Source organism: Manis javanica, chromosome 4, assembly GCF_040802235.1.
Source record: "Manis javanica isolate MJ-LG chromosome 4, MJ_LKY, whole genome shotgun sequence".
Lineage (NCBI taxonomy): Eukaryota > Metazoa > Chordata > Mammalia > Pholidota > Manidae > Manis > Manis javanica.
In genome coordinates, this window is record NC_133159.1 from 93116206 (window position 1) to 93133628 (window position 17423).

The 17423-nt window shown below is 40.4% G+C and overlaps 1 protein-coding gene across 2 annotated transcripts in view; it reads right to left on the reverse strand.

Annotated features, from left to right (window-relative positions):
- Positions 1–1814: 1814 nt before the first annotated feature.
- SLC25A24 (solute carrier family 25 member 24) overlaps positions 1815–17423 on the reverse strand; it is a 54227-nt gene continuing 38618 nt past the window's right edge. The window contains exons 6-10 of one of the 2 annotated variants that reach the window (XM_036998405.2): positions 17032–17184; positions 10828–10935; positions 9325–9492; positions 6138–6288; positions 1815–3832 (exon numbers count right to left, since the gene is read on the reverse strand). In XM_036998405.2, the coding sequence (XP_036854300.1) occupies positions 3648–3832; positions 6138–6288; positions 9325–9492; positions 10828–10935; positions 17032–17184 (765 nt within the window). In that variant the 3' untranslated portion in view covers positions 1815–3647. The remainder of the gene's footprint in view (positions 3833–6137; positions 6289–9324; positions 9493–10827; positions 10936–17031; positions 17185–17423) is intronic. The other variant, XM_036998406.2, reaches the window with a different exon arrangement.

Here is a 17423-nt window from a genome sequence, read left to right on the forward strand (position 1 = left end):
TAAAAATTAAAATTCTCCCCAGAAAGTGGAGAGGTGTAGAGTGCCAAAATACATGCTACCTGGGGAAAGGGCAACATGTTGGGACAGCAGAAAACTATTCTGCTTGTCATTACATACAGTTACCAGAAAAGGCAGGTGCCATTCTTGGTATTGAGGCTCCCACTCCTGGAGACACATCTGAATCCTGGAGGGGAAGCGTCACCAAGAAACGGCAACTACTGCAGCACTGGAGGCCAAGAAATGGAGAAATGCTCGGCTTGGGTGCCCCGCAAAGGCCCTCTTGGGCTTCAGGGCTTCCTCCCCTCCCTCCAGCTCACCCCGCTCCAGCCACACCGGCCCCTGGATGGTCCCTCGGCCTGGAATGCTCTCCAAGCCACCACCGGCCGTTCCCATAAGGGGCACCTTCAGAATTCACTCAAACAGCGCCTTCTTGGTGAGGCTTGCCCTCCGTCAGACTGCAGCTCCGACACTGCGTCTGCACCTGTCGCCACCTGACATGAATATGGCAGCTTTCACTTAGTGTGCCTACTGCCTGTCTCCCTACTAGATAAGCTCCATGAGGAAAGGTGCTGTGTGTTTTCTTCAATGCAGTGCCCTTGGCGCCTCAAAGCGTCTGGCACATAGTAAGTGTTTCATACACACTCACTGAAAGAACAGATGAGGACATAAACACTTAGGGAAAAACTCTCAGGTGGTCCTGACACGGGGCGCTTCTGCTTTCACAGCAAACAGCGCTGCAGCGGCTCTGGCTGAGCAACCGAGTACAGGGCGTGGGGCCCGCTGACACCTGGAGAACCTGCTCATCCGCTGAGAAAACACAAGAACCAGAAAGCCTCCCCACACCTGCCGGAGGGCTGTGAGCAGAGTCTCCAATTGCCCTGTGGTCAGAGGGCAGCAGTGGGTCGGCCCGGGTAGCGCGGACCTGAGCAAACGGCAGGGCGTGCTCTCCCGGAGTGCCCTGAGTGAGCAGCCCGCCCCACCCGCCTCCCACAACAGAGTCTGGCAAAGGAGGGAGGGGAGCGCTGCTGGTTGCCCCCCCTCTAAAAATATCATTACCCCTTTGGTGCTCTTCTCAAGAAAAAAAAAAAAATTCCATGAGAACAAAAGGGCTGGCAAAATTCCTTTCTAGGATATGGAAATCATACCACACTTTTATACATGGGACCTGTTGTAAAGCTTGAGCAGAATAGTGTAAAATGCAATCCCTGTTCAAACGAAGGTTATTCTCTTGATGCAGATGAAAGACTAAGAGGCAAGATGTAAGTCTGGCAGCATTTTTCTAACAAAGGGTTCCTGAGGGCAGAGGAGGGCCGATATGTTACCCCTGGAGTCTGGGTGGCATTCTAGTTAAAACACAGACATTTCCTTTGTGGTTTTAAGTTTTATTTCACTTTGTTTTTAATATATTTTGTACTTACTTATAATCTGCATTATAAAAAAACTTTTATATTACTTACCAGTTAAACTTACTTAGCTTTTGCCTCCCACAACTTCCAGGAAAACTGATATTTCACCAAGATGTGCCAATAAATCCTGCGATTTTGGATTCTCCTTGACACTGTGAACCCCCAGGGGTGTAACTGTAATTATAAGTGTGGACTTGTGATATCACAAAAACCACCTTCTTATGCCAAAATGTATGATAGAGACAACAACTGCTATGGCTCTTCAGGAAAAGCCAAAATATTTGGAAAGACTATATGGAGTCAGATGTGAAAAATATTACTCAAACTACTGCCAGTGACGTGACCTGTATGACACAGCCTTCTTTTTGCCTCAGTTATACTAGTTCTTAGAAATGAGGAAACAAGTCATTTTAAAAACAAACATATTATGTATTTTGTTAATATAAAGGGCATGTAAATGCAAAAATGCCAGAAATAAAGCTATCTTCAACTCCAGGCTCTTTTCAAAAGATACAAGATCATTTTTTTCAACATAAAAGATGCACAGATAAATCACACTCATACCTTACAAATGTTAAGTAGCAAACAATTTTACTTCATAATGAACAATGACTATTTTTCAGTAGCTTGAAATTTCAGTTATTCATGCCATTTTTTGAGTAAAAAAATCATACACCTTGTCACTTATGTATTACTCAAAAGTACAAACAGCCCTGAAAATAGAGTCCCATGCTTATCATTTGTATTATAAAAATAGTGAGACATTTATCAGGCATAGCTAATACAATAAAAACTACATTTTAGAATATGCTTCACAAATCCAAATCCAACATTTCTCTTTGGTTCAGAAAACATAAGAGGTAGGTTCAAACAGAATAAATGCCTATTATGTCACTAGATTGTCATTAAAATGTTGGTAATTTAAAACAGAAATTACTAGAAATCAAACAAGTTTAGGAACTAATAAGAATAATTTCAGCTAATAAATGTTTTTCTAAGTCCTAGTCACACAAATCAGAAAAGACAGTTGACTAAAAAGATGATTTTAGTAAAATAAAAACATGGTATTGATAGTATAAATTAAGTTGCATCTATCATAATATGTTCCTAAAACTTGGGGTAAGAGAGAGTATAAATGTACATGTTTATAAATTGGGCCTTTCATTAAACATAGGTACCTAACATATATGATTACTATAGGCTACTATTAATATGTACTATTGTCCTAGGTTTGCATGCCCAAATTGAAAATTGCAGGTTCAAAAAACTCGATAGTGAGGGGGAAATGAGAATGTCACTCACCTGTGATCAACCCACTCAGGTAATCAAGAAATTTCAGATAACCAAGAAGGGTCCTTGGAAGACTTGGTGATTAAAACAGAATCTGATTCAAGTAGGAAAAAAGGACAAAGAAAAGAGAGATGCTCTTCAGACACTGATAGAAGTAAAAGGGTTTTGTTTCCTGATATTTTTCAAAGCAATAACAGAATAAGGGGCTTTGTGTTGATAACATAAGAGTAACAGACTGACCATGAGTGTGTCAGCCCAGGAACCAAGCCACAGCACAGTGATTGTGGAGACAGACCCACTGAAATAAATACCATTTTATCACTCCTCCTCACACAAAAGCAGTATGAATGGGCTCGGGTGTTCACATGCCTTAAACCTCTGCCACGTATGTTCTTATTTGGCTTAAAGAAAGGTAAGGACGTACATCTTATTAGTTATTTGGCTGCTGTGAAGTATACTTTCATGCAATGATTTTTTTATTACTGGTTCTACAAGAAAATTTTAATAAGTCTATGAAGACATTCAAATACATAAAGCAATTTGAGTTTCAAGGTTTTCTATTTTCTAGTCATTCTGTTTTTAAGACACATAACTTTAAAGGAACTGGCATAAACTGGAGTCAACCAAAATAAAGATTAATGGTCTATAATCCTACCACACAATACAAATTTAATTCAAGCCATACATTTTTCAGATTTAGGATTCAATGCAGGGATTTGTAGAAAGGACAAATAAGAAAAAAGATAAAACACAACTTTGTGATTTTTAACATTTCTGTATATATAAAATTAAGCCCAAATGTCTGAAGTGATCATTGATCTGCTCTTCCCTTTTCTGAAAAAAGTAGGACTCCTTTTGCCAGAGACTTGTTGCAATTCTAGGAGAAAAAGTCATTATTCAGAGACTGCTGAAAGTTTCAATAATCTGGCTAAAGCAAAAAAATTCAACATGTCATTTCTGGGTTACTCCTAGAGTTTGTTTCATATTTTCATAAACCACATAGCTAATGCCTACAGCAGGGAGCACTTTCATGAAGTTTGGGGTGATGCCTCTGTAAAGTCCCGGTATTCCTTCTTTGGAAACTATTCGTCGGAAGAGGCCCACCATGTTCACCTGTGGCGTTCCTTCTACCATGGCTAGGAAATAAGAGAGAAAACAGGCTAATTTAATCTTCAAGCATGTTTGGTTATTATACACATTATGATTTGTGTATTTGTTACCATTCACATTATGATTCAGAATGATACACTAGAATACAATGAAAGAATAAAACGTATTCCAAGGGGCCCAAGAAAGTACCCCATTATGACTGTCCTTGTATGGCACCTAATAGTAGGTGCCCTGATTGTGATAATAGTGGGAATAACAGTTATTTGTTGAGTGTAATATTACTATGTGCTAGATATTGGGCTAATTACTTTATATACCAATAACAAGTATTATTATATATTGTTTTATAAATGAGGAATTGGAGGCTTACGAAGATGCAGACACTTACCTAACACACTTGGCTAGCAAGTGGGACAGCTGAGAGCTGATGGTCTTTCTGCTCCAAAGCTCATGCGCTCTCTACCATCCCACCCTGCCAGCACCCCCACCCCTCAACCATTAGCCAAGTGTTGAGGGCAGAACAGTTTGATCTTGGGAAGTAAGGGGAGTTGGGGAACACTTTGGGGAGAAGAGGAAAATACAGGGTCCCTGGTCCTTGAAAATGACCTCAATAGGCAAGAAGGAGAGGAAGGGAAAACGGTGTTGCCAGAGCAGCAGATGGCAGCAGACGAGGGCAGAAACACTGGACTACCGGGTCACCACTCCCTGCAGGAGGCGATGATGACTCCCGCCAGAGGGGCTGGCCGCAGGAGGGTGAGGGAGGGGTGAGGAAACGGAGGCACAGGGAGAAAAGTCAAGTGGGCCAGATTATTAAAGGCATCCCACCAAGAATTTCAGAATTTATTCTGAAGATATTGAAGAGTCACAAATACTTTTGAACAGGAATAAAATGATCACCTGGCTTCAGAAACAACACACTTATCAGTCACCCAAGACACTGAACGGGAGTCAGCAGGTGGGAGGGGATGACTTGTTAGGCAATGCTTTCAATCAGACAGGCTGGGTTTGAAGTCTGGCTCTGCTAGTTACCCAAATGCATAAATGCATAATCTTAGGGAAGTTACTTAATCTCTTTTCGCCCCAGTTATCCATATGCAAAATGGACATAATATTAGTGTCAACCCCAAAGATGGTTGTGATGGTTAAATGAATATACATGAATGTTTAGTTTAGTACTTGGCCTCTTCCTCTCCAGCTGTATGGTCTCCTTTCAGCTCCTCTGGCGTGCCCATTTTCTCCTGCCTCAGTGCCTTCACATATGCTTTTCCTCAGGCTGGAAGGCTCTTTCTTTCCCCCACCCCCCAGTTGCCCAGCTAACTCCCACTTGCCTTTCCAGGCTCAGCTTCAATGACAACATTCTGCGGCTCCCAGACAAGGCTGGAAGCCCTTGCTCAGTGCCCCTCCCACCGAGGGAAGGGGCTTAACGAGGGTGTTTGCTTGCCGAGTGTGTCTCCACTCCCCCATGGCAGGGGCCACACCTGACCTGCGGACTGCTCTCACCCTAGCATCCGGCAGAGTGTCCAGCACCCGACAGTGGCTCAGGAAATACTCGTTAATTAAAGACTGACTGCTTGGTTAGGGGACGGGTGGTTAGTGCTTGGAAGGTGGGTTGGAGAAATAACTGCAGATGCCCAGGTGGACTATTTAAAGAAATGACAGTGGGTGAGTGAGAATGGCCAAGGAAGGAGCAAAAAAAAGAAAGGCACAGAATGGATACTTTAAAATAGCAATAAAGGCCAGGAAATCATAAGAAAAGAGAATAATCAATGAGATGGCAGGAGAGCCGGGAGGGTGCAGTGTATTCAAGGCCCAGGGAGGAGACAGTGCCACACAGGCAAGGATCACAGTCCAAAAGCTGCAGGGTCCAGTAATAAGAAATAATTCCAGCCACCATTTACCAAGAGTTCGACAAAGGCCAGGTGCTTTAATATTGTTGCTAATTCTTACACTATTACATGGTTTTCATTCCCATTTACAGAGGAGAAAGTGAAAATCCAAAGTGGTTTAGGGCAAGAATCTGAACCATCTAGATACTAAAGGTTATACTCTTAAAACATGTATTCTCAGCACAGGCAACAAAATTGTACTCTGTTTATGAATTATGTACATATATGCATGTGTGCAGTGCACCTATGGTATTAAAATTTCATGAAGAGGGAGTGATTAGGAAAAGAATTTCTAAAAAGATTCCTTAGGGAGACAATCAGGAAAAAAAGGTTGAGAAACACTATCTTACAACCACACTCTGCTGTCTCACTGGAAATTGAAGTTCCAGAAGCATGTCACTAATGCGGCACATTTACCACCGTCCCTCTTTCATCAGAAACTCGCCTTGAGCCTGCATGCGCGTTCTCACCAAAGCCAAGGGGTAGCTGGCCAGTTGACCACAGGTGCTGGATAAAGCGCCACATCCCAGCAGAACCATGACTCCGGGGTTGACAGAGTCTTTAGCAAAATTATCTAGCCAATAGGACTTCAAGAGCTGCCAGAGAAACAGAAAAGAAGAAAAATAATGAACAAGTAATTTTACAGCTGCTTTCACACAACATGAACATTTCCCAGCTGCTCTTGCCCTTATGAGAGGCAGGCCACATTTCTGCAAGATTGGCGGTACAGTCCCAAGAGCAGCAGCCCTGCAGAGGGGTGGAGAAGCCACCGGGGATTCCAAACACAGGAAGTCTGCACTGGCTGCTCATTTTCTTCTGAAGAAATGAGAAGATCAATAGCACACCAAATGTAGGATCTGAAGGACATTTCCTATGGTGAGTATTAATAAGAGTAATATACTACTAATTGCATGTAATTTTGTACTTAACACGTTTTTTCATTTAGGCCTTTTACAGAAGCTCTGAGGTGAAACTATTCTTCTGATTTCAGAAATGAGGAAAACTAGTATCAGTGGAGTTTTTTTTTTAACAAGGATACAGAATCAAGTATACTGACCCCCAGGCCATGCTTTTTTCCCTATTATCCTAGATCCCTATATTTCCATTAGAAGGCAATAGCTGAGAGAAATGGTATAAAATGTATGTCCTAATCCATCTTTTAACTATAAAATATTTTAAGTACAAAAACATATGCTGATATGTGGGAAACACTGTATTTCCTTTTGGTAGTCCAAGTATACAGCAATATACAGATTGAATGCAATCCCTATTCAAATCTCAACCAGCCTAAAATTCATATGGAATCTCAAGGGTGCCGAGTATAGCCAAAATAATCTCAGAAGAGAAGAATAAAATTGGAGGCTTCACAGTTCCTGATTTCAATATACACTACAAAGTAACAGTAAGCAAGATGGTGTGGTACTGGCATAAAGAGAGATACATAGCTCAGTGGAACAAAACAGAGCTCAGAAATACTCTTCAAAATATGTCCAAATGATCTTCAACAAGAGTGCCAAGACTATACACTAGGGAAAGCACAGTCTTTCTAACAAATGGTGCTGGGAAAACTGGATATCTGCATGCAAAAGAATAAAGTTGTACTATTATCTTATATATAAAAAAACTAACTCAAAATGGATTAAAGACATAAACATAAGACCTAATCCTACATAGCATAAAAGCTTCAGGACATTGGATTTGGCAACAGTTTCTTGGAAATGACACCAAAAGTACAGGCAACAAAAGCAAAAACAGACATACAGACTTCACTAACTTAAAAATTTCTGTGCAGCAAAGGAAACAATCAACAGAATATAAAGGCAATCTATAGAATGGGAGAATACATTTGCAAATCATATATTTGATTAGGGTTAATATACTAAATACGTGAAGAACTCCTATAACTCAACAACAATTTTAAAAAACGATTATAAATTGACAAAGGTCTTGGGTAGATATTTCTCCCAAAAAAGATAAGTAAATGAACAAGCATATGAAAAGATGCTCAATGTCACTTATCATCAGAAAAATTAAAATCAAAATAACTAGATAATGCTTTTGATTCATACCTGTGAGGAAGCCATGCCAAAAAAACTCACCAAAAAAAACAAAAAACAAAAAAAACCCAGAAACCATCAAGTGTTAGCAAAGATGTAGAGAAATTAGAACTCTTGTGCACTATTTGTGGGAATGAAAAGGGTGCAGCTGCTATGCAAAACAGTTGAACAGTTCCTCAAAAAGCTTAACAGAATTACCGTATGATCCAGCTGTTCTACACCTAGGAATATACCCAAAGCAATTGAAAGCACAGCCATACCGACAATAGCCAAAAGGTAGAAACAGCTCACATGTTCATCCACAGATGAACAGATACACAAAATGTGGATATATATAGATACAATGGTATACTATTCAGCCATAAAAAGAAAAGAAATTCTGATACATGCTACACATGGATGAACCCTGAAAACATGCTGAGTGAAATAAGCCAGACAAAAAAGGACAAATATTGCATGATTCCACTCATATGAAATAAATAGAACAGGCAAATACAGAGAGTCAGAAAGTAGATGAGATGTTAACAAGAGCTGAAGGGAGAAGAGGGGGGGAATTATTTCATAGTTGTTACAGAGTTTATATTTGGAGTGCTGAAAAAGACCCGGAAATAGATAGTGGTGATGTTGCACAACACTGTGAATGTAATTAATGCCCTGGAACTAAACCCTTAAAAATGGTTAAAATGGCAAATTTTACATGATACATATTTTATAATTATAAAATTAAACTTTTAACTAAATGCCCAAAGCCATTGAATTTTACACTTTATAGGAGCGAAAGTGAATTATATCTTAATAAAACTGTAAAAAAAAAAAAAAAAAGGTAAAGTTCTCTAAGGAAGCTTTCACTACACATTCCACCCCTCCCCTCAGCTCTAGGTTGGGTCCCTTCCTAATTTACCCAGGCTTCCTACCTCTGTCACAGCTCAACTAACCACACTGTGAGTTAGCTGTCTGCCTCCCCCACTAGACCTTCAGTTTTCTTAAGGCAGAAACCAAGTCCTCCTTTCAATTTCTAGATCCAGCGTCTAACCAGTGGCTTGCACATAGTGTGTGCTCAATAAATGTTAGTCAGAGTCATAAATTATTAAATGCTTTAAGTGACACGGTTGATCCAAGATCTGTAGTCTGAGCTGTTTCTTCAGTACAAGGGATGAATCTGTGCTATCCATATCAATCTTGTGGCCTTATCAATGTCAGATGTTAACAAATCAAAGAAAATGTGCCATTTTTGCTTATTTTTTCTTCCCTCAAAAAAATCCCTAGTACCACCTTCTAAGCTGAACAACTATATCCGAATGTGAGGTCACTCTCTTCACTAATAAAAATAATTCACAGGGAAATCTAATATAAAAGTGACCACAGGTACATGGAATCTCATATTCAAGAAACTTGAAAAAGAAAGATCAAATAGTCACACCCCTGAATCTACTTTTGGTCACAAACTGTTTTCTGGCATATATGTATGTTTTTACATAAAGTCAAATTCTAACAATAAGAAATATTTAACTACATTTTCAGACTCAACAAACAGATGGGAACATTTTCACATTCAAATGAATGCCACAAACTCACCTCATACACAGCAAGATCTATACCTGCGTAAGGTATGATGCCTAATAAGTTGGGAACATAACCTTTGTAAAAAGCTCCCATGCCTTCATGTTTCAAAATCTTCCTGGCACAATCGAATATTCCAGAGTATTGTCCAGTTTTGCCTATAGCTAGCCTGGTTTTCAAAACCTGGTTATGAAAAAATTTTATAAGAATGTTATTGTTCATATTAATTCATCATGGAATTCAAAAGAAGTAATTTTATAGAGAATAAAAACCTAGCACATATGGTTACTCGAATGACCCCACTTGTCGATGTGTTCTCCCTCACGTTATTTTCTCTGTTGAGAGGCTGAGACCAGAACCCAGAGGACACTTATTGCAAAGAGGATCTGAATGAGGGCAGAGGCAGAGAAAATGGAGAGAAGATAATCTATTGTTGTCTTCACAAAATTGGTGGCCAATTAGAAAAGGAAGGTAAGGGAAATGGTAGTGTAATGGATGACTCCGGTTCTTCGAGCTTGGAACACAGGATGGGGGCAGCAGGGAGGTGGGAAGGTGATGCTATGAGCTGAACTGGAGGACATAAAAGAAAGGCTGAGTACTGAGAATATTGTTTGAGGGGTGTGCAAGGAAAGCTATATTAATATGTGTAACCCAAAAATGAAAACCAAAAGTATATTTTGCTTGAGTCTTATCAGTTACTGAAAAACCTTCTGTCATATCAATAAAGATACCTACATCCACAATATTGTATTTGCTCTAGAGGAGCAAATTTCTTTTCTTTTTAAGAAAGACCACCACTGTTAGCTCAAGGGCTGTGTACAAAGTTGTCCACAGGTCCATGGTTTGCCAATTTGTGCTCCAGAAGGTGGTAAGTTATGACTACCACCAGCTAATTGAATCTTGAGGCTTCATTTTTAAATTTGTGGTATATAAACCCTTTGGAGAGGAATGGGTGTTATAATTCTCATCCACACTGTGGCAGCCGCCTCCAGGCCTCCCCTTCTCCTGGTATTCACACCCTGGGCAGTCCCCTCCACCGGGGTGGTCTGTGTGGCCAGCAGAAGACAGCAGAAGGGACACAGGACTGCAGCCTCCACCTCAGGTGCTCACTCACACTCATGTGCTCTCCCCCTCTTAGATGGTGGACTTGAGGAAACCAGCTACACGTCACGAGGATACTCAAGCAGCTATGGAGATGCCCGACTGATAGGGAACTGATGTCCGCAGCCCATGACCAGGCAGGCCTGGCAATGGACACAGGAGTGAGTCTGGAAGCAGATCCACCCCAGCAGAGTCTTTCAGTGACTGCAGCCCTGAGCGATACCTTGACGGCAGCCCTTGAGAAACCCTGAGCCAGAGGAACCCAGCTAAGCTACTCCTGGACCCCAGACCCACAGAAACCATGAGAAAATAAATGCTGGTTGTTTTAAACTGTTAATTTTGGAATAACTTGCTACACAGCAATAGATAATTAATACAAACACCATTAACACAGTCAGACTTCACAATGGTACTTACCTCCATAGGATAAATGAAAGTCTGTGCCGTTGCTCCAGCCATGGAACCAGAAACAAATCTCTCAAATGTTCCTATTTTCTGCCCTTCCTCAGTAAGCAACTTCTTGTACTGTATAAATAAAATTTTAAGTGCACATTAATTAATACCTCCTACAGACTGAATCGTGTCTCCTCCCAATGCAGATTGTGCAGCCTGCCCCCCAGTATGATGACATTTGGAGGTGGGGCTTGTAGGAAGTGATCAGAATTAGAGGAGGTCATGAGGGTGGAATCCTCATGACGGGGTTCGTGCCCTTCAAAGAAGAGGCACCGGAGAGTTTTTTCTCTCCCCTTCCCTCTGTCTCTCTCTCCACATGTATGCATCAAGGCAAGGCCAAGTGAGCACACAGTGAGAGGGTGGCCATCTGCAGGCCAGGAAGGGGGCCCTCCCCACAGACAAAGTTGGTCAGTGCCATGATTTTGGACGCCCAGCTCCAGAACTGTGAGAAATAAATTTCTGTTGTTTAAACCAACATCAAATGGTATTTTGTTAGGGCAGCCTGAGCTAAGACAGTACCAAAATATAAATGAGCTCCTAGAAATCAAATAATTGACAATATGATGATATTACTTAAAGTACAGACACTGCATTAACAATATATAGACGAAAGCGAGCTTAAATGCTGATATGTTCAGTTTACTGGATAGGAGGTTTCAAGTTAGATTTCCACAGAACACAGGTGTTCCATAGATGGGACCCAGTTGCTCCTTTGATGATACAGAATGTTATTCTTTCCGAGATGAATTATCCCAGGATTAATAAAGTGCTCATAATTTTTTGGCTATTTTCCCCATAGTTTTCTTTTTTCAAAGTGAGCCTATTTTTACCAGGACAAATAAAACTAAAAAATATGTGGCAAACAAACATAAACAGAACAACTTACAAAAACATTTTTATCAGTACTACATACAATTATACAAATACACCAAGCCCAGCGCCCATGCAGCCCACTGGTTATAAAGCACCAACACAGTTGATCTGACCAACTGTGCAAATCTGACCCCACGGCAGCCAATATATCAACAGGCCAGTATGTTAATAACAGGAGCTCATGAGTCAGGGAGATCTAGGCTGGAACCCCAGAAACAGATGGCCCAGAGCAAGTTCATGAGCATTCCATGCTCCACTGCCCTTCCCTGTGATAACAGTGCCTATCCCATGGGATGCTGACAGTTTTAAGTAAGATGATACATGTAGTACAGCACCATGCTGGACACCCAGCAACTGGAGTACATGTTATCATTATTAATATATTATATTTCTATATGAAGAAAGAAAAGCTCTGCCCAGACACAGACTATGCTCATAAGCCAGGCAAACCAAATTCCTTCTTAGAAATGTGATGTGAGTCTACAGCAGTAATTAGCCTGACACCAGAGGGAGAAGTGGTTAAGTCAATAGAGATAAGACCACACATGGAAAAGGGACAGGTCAGTGAGGGTCCACCTCCTGTGCTTCTCTGAGGGTCCCTGCCCCCCTTAATGCTGCAGGCATCTCTAAGGGGCTCCTATTCCCCAAACCAGCCAGGGTTCTGTTCCTCAGGATCCAAAGAGCCCCATGCAAGTACACAAGAATACTTCTCCTAGTAAAATTGTATTTCTCTACTCATGGTAAAAATTACTTCTATTACTAAAACCCTAAAGAATCCACTCCAAAACTACTAGAACTAATATCTGAATTCAGCAAAGTTGCAGGATACAAAATTAATACACAAAAATCTCTTGCATTCCTATACACTAATGATGAATTAGCAGAAAGAAAAATCAGGAAAACAATACCATTCACAATTGCATCAAAAAGAATAAAATCCCTAGGAATAAACCTAACCAAGGAGGTGAAAGACCTATACCCTGAAAACTATAAGACATTCATGAGAGAAATGAAAGAAGATACAAGTAAATGGAAATACATCCCATGCTCATGGATAGGAAGAATTAATTTTGTCAAAATGGCCATTCTGCCTAAAGCAATCTACAGATTCAGTGCAATCCCTATCAAAACACTGACAGCAGTCTTCTACAAACTAAAACAAATGGTTCTAAAATTCATATGGAACCACAAAAGACCCCAAATGCCAAAGCACTCCTGAGAAGAAAGAATAAAGCTAGGGGTATTATGCTCCCTGACTTTAAGTTCTACTAAAAGCCAATTTGTAATCAAGCCAATTTAATCAAGCCAATTTGGTACTGGCACAAGAACAGACCCATAGATCAATGGAAAAAGAATAGAGAGCCCAGATATAAATCCAAACATATATGGTCAATTAATATACAATAAAGGAAAAATTCATATGGAAACACCAAAGACCCTGAATAGTCAAAGCACTGCTGAGAAAGAAGAATAAAGTGGTGGGGATCTCACTCCCCAACTTCAAGCTCTAATACAAAGCCATAGTAATCAAGAAAATTTGGTACTGGCACAAGAACAGAGCCACAGACTCTGTTAGAGTCTCTCTGGAACAGATTAGAGACTCTAAACATTAACCCAAATATATATGGTCAATTAATATTTGATAAAGGAGCCATGGACATACAGTGGGGAAATGACAGTCTCTTCAACAGATGGTGCTGGCAAAACTGGACAGCTACATGTAAGAGAATGAAACTGAATCACTGTCTAACCCCATACACAAAAGTAAATTCAAAATGGATCAAAGACCTGAATGTAAGTCATGAAACCATAAAACTCTTAGAAAAAAACATAGGCAAAAATCTCTTGGATGTGAACATTAGCGACTTCTTCATGAATATATCTCCCAGGCAAGGAAAACTAAAGCAAAAATGAACAAGTGGGACTATATCAAGCTGAAAAGCTTCTGTACAGCAAAGGACACCATCAATAGAACAAAAAGGTACCCTACAGTATGGGAGAATATTTTCGTAAATGACAGATCTGAAAAAGACTTGACATCCAAAATATATAAAGAGCTCATGCTCCTCAACAAACAAAAAGCAAAAATCCAATTAAAAAATGGGCAGAGGAGCTGAACAGACAGTTCTCCAAAGAAGAAATTCAGATGGCCAACAGACACATGAAAAGATGCTCCACATCGCTAGTTATCAGAGAAATGCAAATTAAAACCACAATGAGATATCACCTCACACCAGTAAGGATCACCACCATCCAAAAGACAAACAACAACAAATGTTGGCAAGGTTGTGGAGAAAGGGGAACACTCCTACACTGCTGGTGGGAATGTAAATTAGTTCAACCATTGTGGAAAGCAATATGGAGGTTCCTCAGAATGCTCAAAATAGACTTACCATTTGACCCAGGAATTCTACTTCTAGGAATTTACCCCAAGGATGCAGCACTCCAGTTTGAAAAAGGCAGGTGCACCCCTATGTTTATCGCAGCACTATTTACAATAGCCAAAAATGGAAGCAACCTGAGTGTCCATCAGTAGATGAATGGATAAAGAAGACATGGTACATATACACAATGGAGTATTATTCAGCCATAAGAAGAAAACAAATCCTACCATTTGCAACAACATGGATGGAGTTAGAGGGTATTATGCTCAGTGAAATAAGCCAAGCGGAGAAAGAGAAATACCAAATGATTTCACTCATCTGTGGAGTATAACAAAAGAAAAACTGAAGGAACAAAACAGCAGCAGAATCACAGAACCCAAGAATGGACTAACAGTTACCAAAGGGAAAGAGACTGGGGAGAATGGGAGGGAAGGGAAAGAGAATGGGGAGAATGGGAGGGAAGGGAAGGATAAGGATGGGGAAGAAGAAAGGGGGCATTACGATTAGCATGTATAACGTCATGCTAATGGTGGGGGAAAGGAGAGGGCTTTGCAGCACAGAGAAGACAAGTAGTGATTCTACAGTGTCTTGCTATGCTGATGGAGTGACTGTAATGGGGTTTGTGGGGGGGACTTGGGGTAGGGGAGAGCCTAGTAAACATAATATTCTTCAAAAATATATATATATATATATATATATACAGTAAAGGAGCCATGGACATACAATGGGGAAATGACAGCCTCTTGAACAACTGGTATTGGCAAAACTAGACGGCGACATGCAAGAAAATGAAACTGGATTATTGTTTAACCCCATACACAAAAGTAAACTCAAAATGGATCAAAGACCTGAATGTAAGTCATGAAACCAAAAAACTCTGAGAAGAAAACATAAGCAAAAATCTCTTGAATATAAACATGAGCAACTTTTTCCTGAATGCATCTCCTCGGGCAAGGGAAACAAAAGCAAGAATGAACTAATGGGAGTATATGAAGCTAAAAAGCTTCTGTGCAGCAAAGGACACCATTAGCAGAACAAAAAGGCATCCTACAGTATGGGAGAATATATTTGTAAATGGCATATCCAACAAGGGGTTAACATCCAAAATATATAAAGAACCCACATGCCTCAACACCCAAAAAGCAAATAACCCTATTAAAAAGTGGGCAGAGGATATGAACAGGAATTTCTCCAAACAAGAAATTCAGATGGTCAACAGGCACATGAAAAGATGCTCCACATCGCTAATTATTAGAGAAATGCAAATTAAAGCCACAATGAGATATCACCTCACACCAGTTAGGATGGCCAACATAGAAAACACTAGGAACAACAAATGCTAGCAATAATGCAGAGATAGGGGAACCCTCCTGCACTGCTGGTGGGAATGTAAACTAGTTCAACCACTGTGGAAAGCAATACAGTTTAGGTTCCTCAAAAAACTAAAAATAGAGATACCATTTGACCCAGGAATTCCACTCCTAGGAATTTACCCAAAGAGAACAACTTCTCAGATTCAAAAAGGCATATGCACCCCTATGTTTATTGCAGCACTATTTACAATAGCCAAGATATGGAAGCAACCTAAGTGTCCATCACTAGATAAATGCATAAAGAAGATATGGTACATATACACAATGGAATACTCTTCAGCCATAAGAAAGAAACAAATCCTACCATTTGCAACAACATGGATGGAGCTAGACAGTATTATGCTCACTGAATAAGTCAGGCAGAGAAAGACAAATACCAAATGATTTCCCTCATTTGCGGAGTATAACAACGAAGCAAAACTGACAGAACAAACTAGCAGCAGACTCAGACTCCAAGAAGGGACCAGTGATTACCAAAGGGGAGGGGTGGGAGTGGGTGGGTGCGGAGGGAGGGAGGGAGAAGGGGATTGTGGGGTATCATGATTCGTTCACATGATGTGTGTGGGGTCACAGGGAAGACAGTGTAGCTCAGAGAAGACAAATAGGGTCTCTGTGGCATCTTACTACACTGATAGATAGTGACTGCAATGGGGTATGGGGGGGCTTGATAATAAGGGTGAATATAGTAACCACACTGTTTTTCTTGTGAAACCTTCATAAGAGTGTATATCAATGATCCCCCAAAAAGAACAAAACTCTCCAAAATCACCAAAAATCTATTTGAAATGATACAAAACAGAAGATGGAGTTAAATTTCAAGGTTCTTAAGAGTCAGTGATGAGCAATAGTAAAAGAAATGATGGAAAAAGTAATTCTGTGGATACTCAAATAGACAGTTCTGTTAATGGTCAAAAAGGGGAGCCAAACTCTAAAATTCACTACCCTATCTCCTCTCAACACCATGTTATTATGCTGAAGCAGCCTCGCAGAGGATCGAAGTCCACGGGGAAGCTGACTCAGGTAAATGAATCCACTCGTCCCTCCCTCCCTCCCTCCCACCAGGAGCACCGAGCACCTGTCCAACGCCAGGCTCTCAGGGGCCAGAGCGCAGGAGCAGCAGCTGAGCGCCTGCCCTCAGGGAGCTTTCACTCTCAGCTCCATCCACTTCCCAGCAGCGTCACCATACACAGAGGACCTCAACTTAAGTTGTCCTCCCGGATGTTACACTGGGATACTCTCATAAAATTCGTGCTGGTGTGCAACTTCTATTCTCAATTCAAAATGAATAAGGCAGAAGTCTACAGTTCTTTTAAGAGCTACTTAGAAAAGAAGACAAAAGACTTTATAAATAACATGAAATTCAGAATCCCAGAATGTCGTCAGGCGGACACTTTGAGTAGTCTAATCTCTTAAAAGAGACATTTCCATATATATGGAAAATTGTGCATTAAAATAAGAATTCAAGAAGTATTATATGTTGTTATTGAATCTGTGTTAACTCCTCTTTGTTAATAAATTCAACAGGTGATAATGATTACCTGTTCATATGCCCAGAACTTAACAGCTGTCTCAGGAGCAATTTTAATGACATTTGTACCATTTCCTCTCCAAAGGGAGCGGATACCTCCTTCTTTCACCATCTGTCGAAAGCCATTATATATGTTCATTTTTCCTGATTTTGAACCATGGACCTAAAAATAAAAGCAAAATGATATAAAATACTGGTAGAATGTTCTTGTTCCTATTTCTAAAGTAACCATATGAACTCTACCTTCCTCAATACTATCTGTAACTGCAAGATGTATTTGAAAATAGAATATAGAAGGTTGAGAAAATATATAATAATGGGGAGGATTATTACTACCATTTTACAGGGCTGACTCTGAATCTAAACATAAGAAAAACTGATATCCAGTGTGGGAAAGCAGAG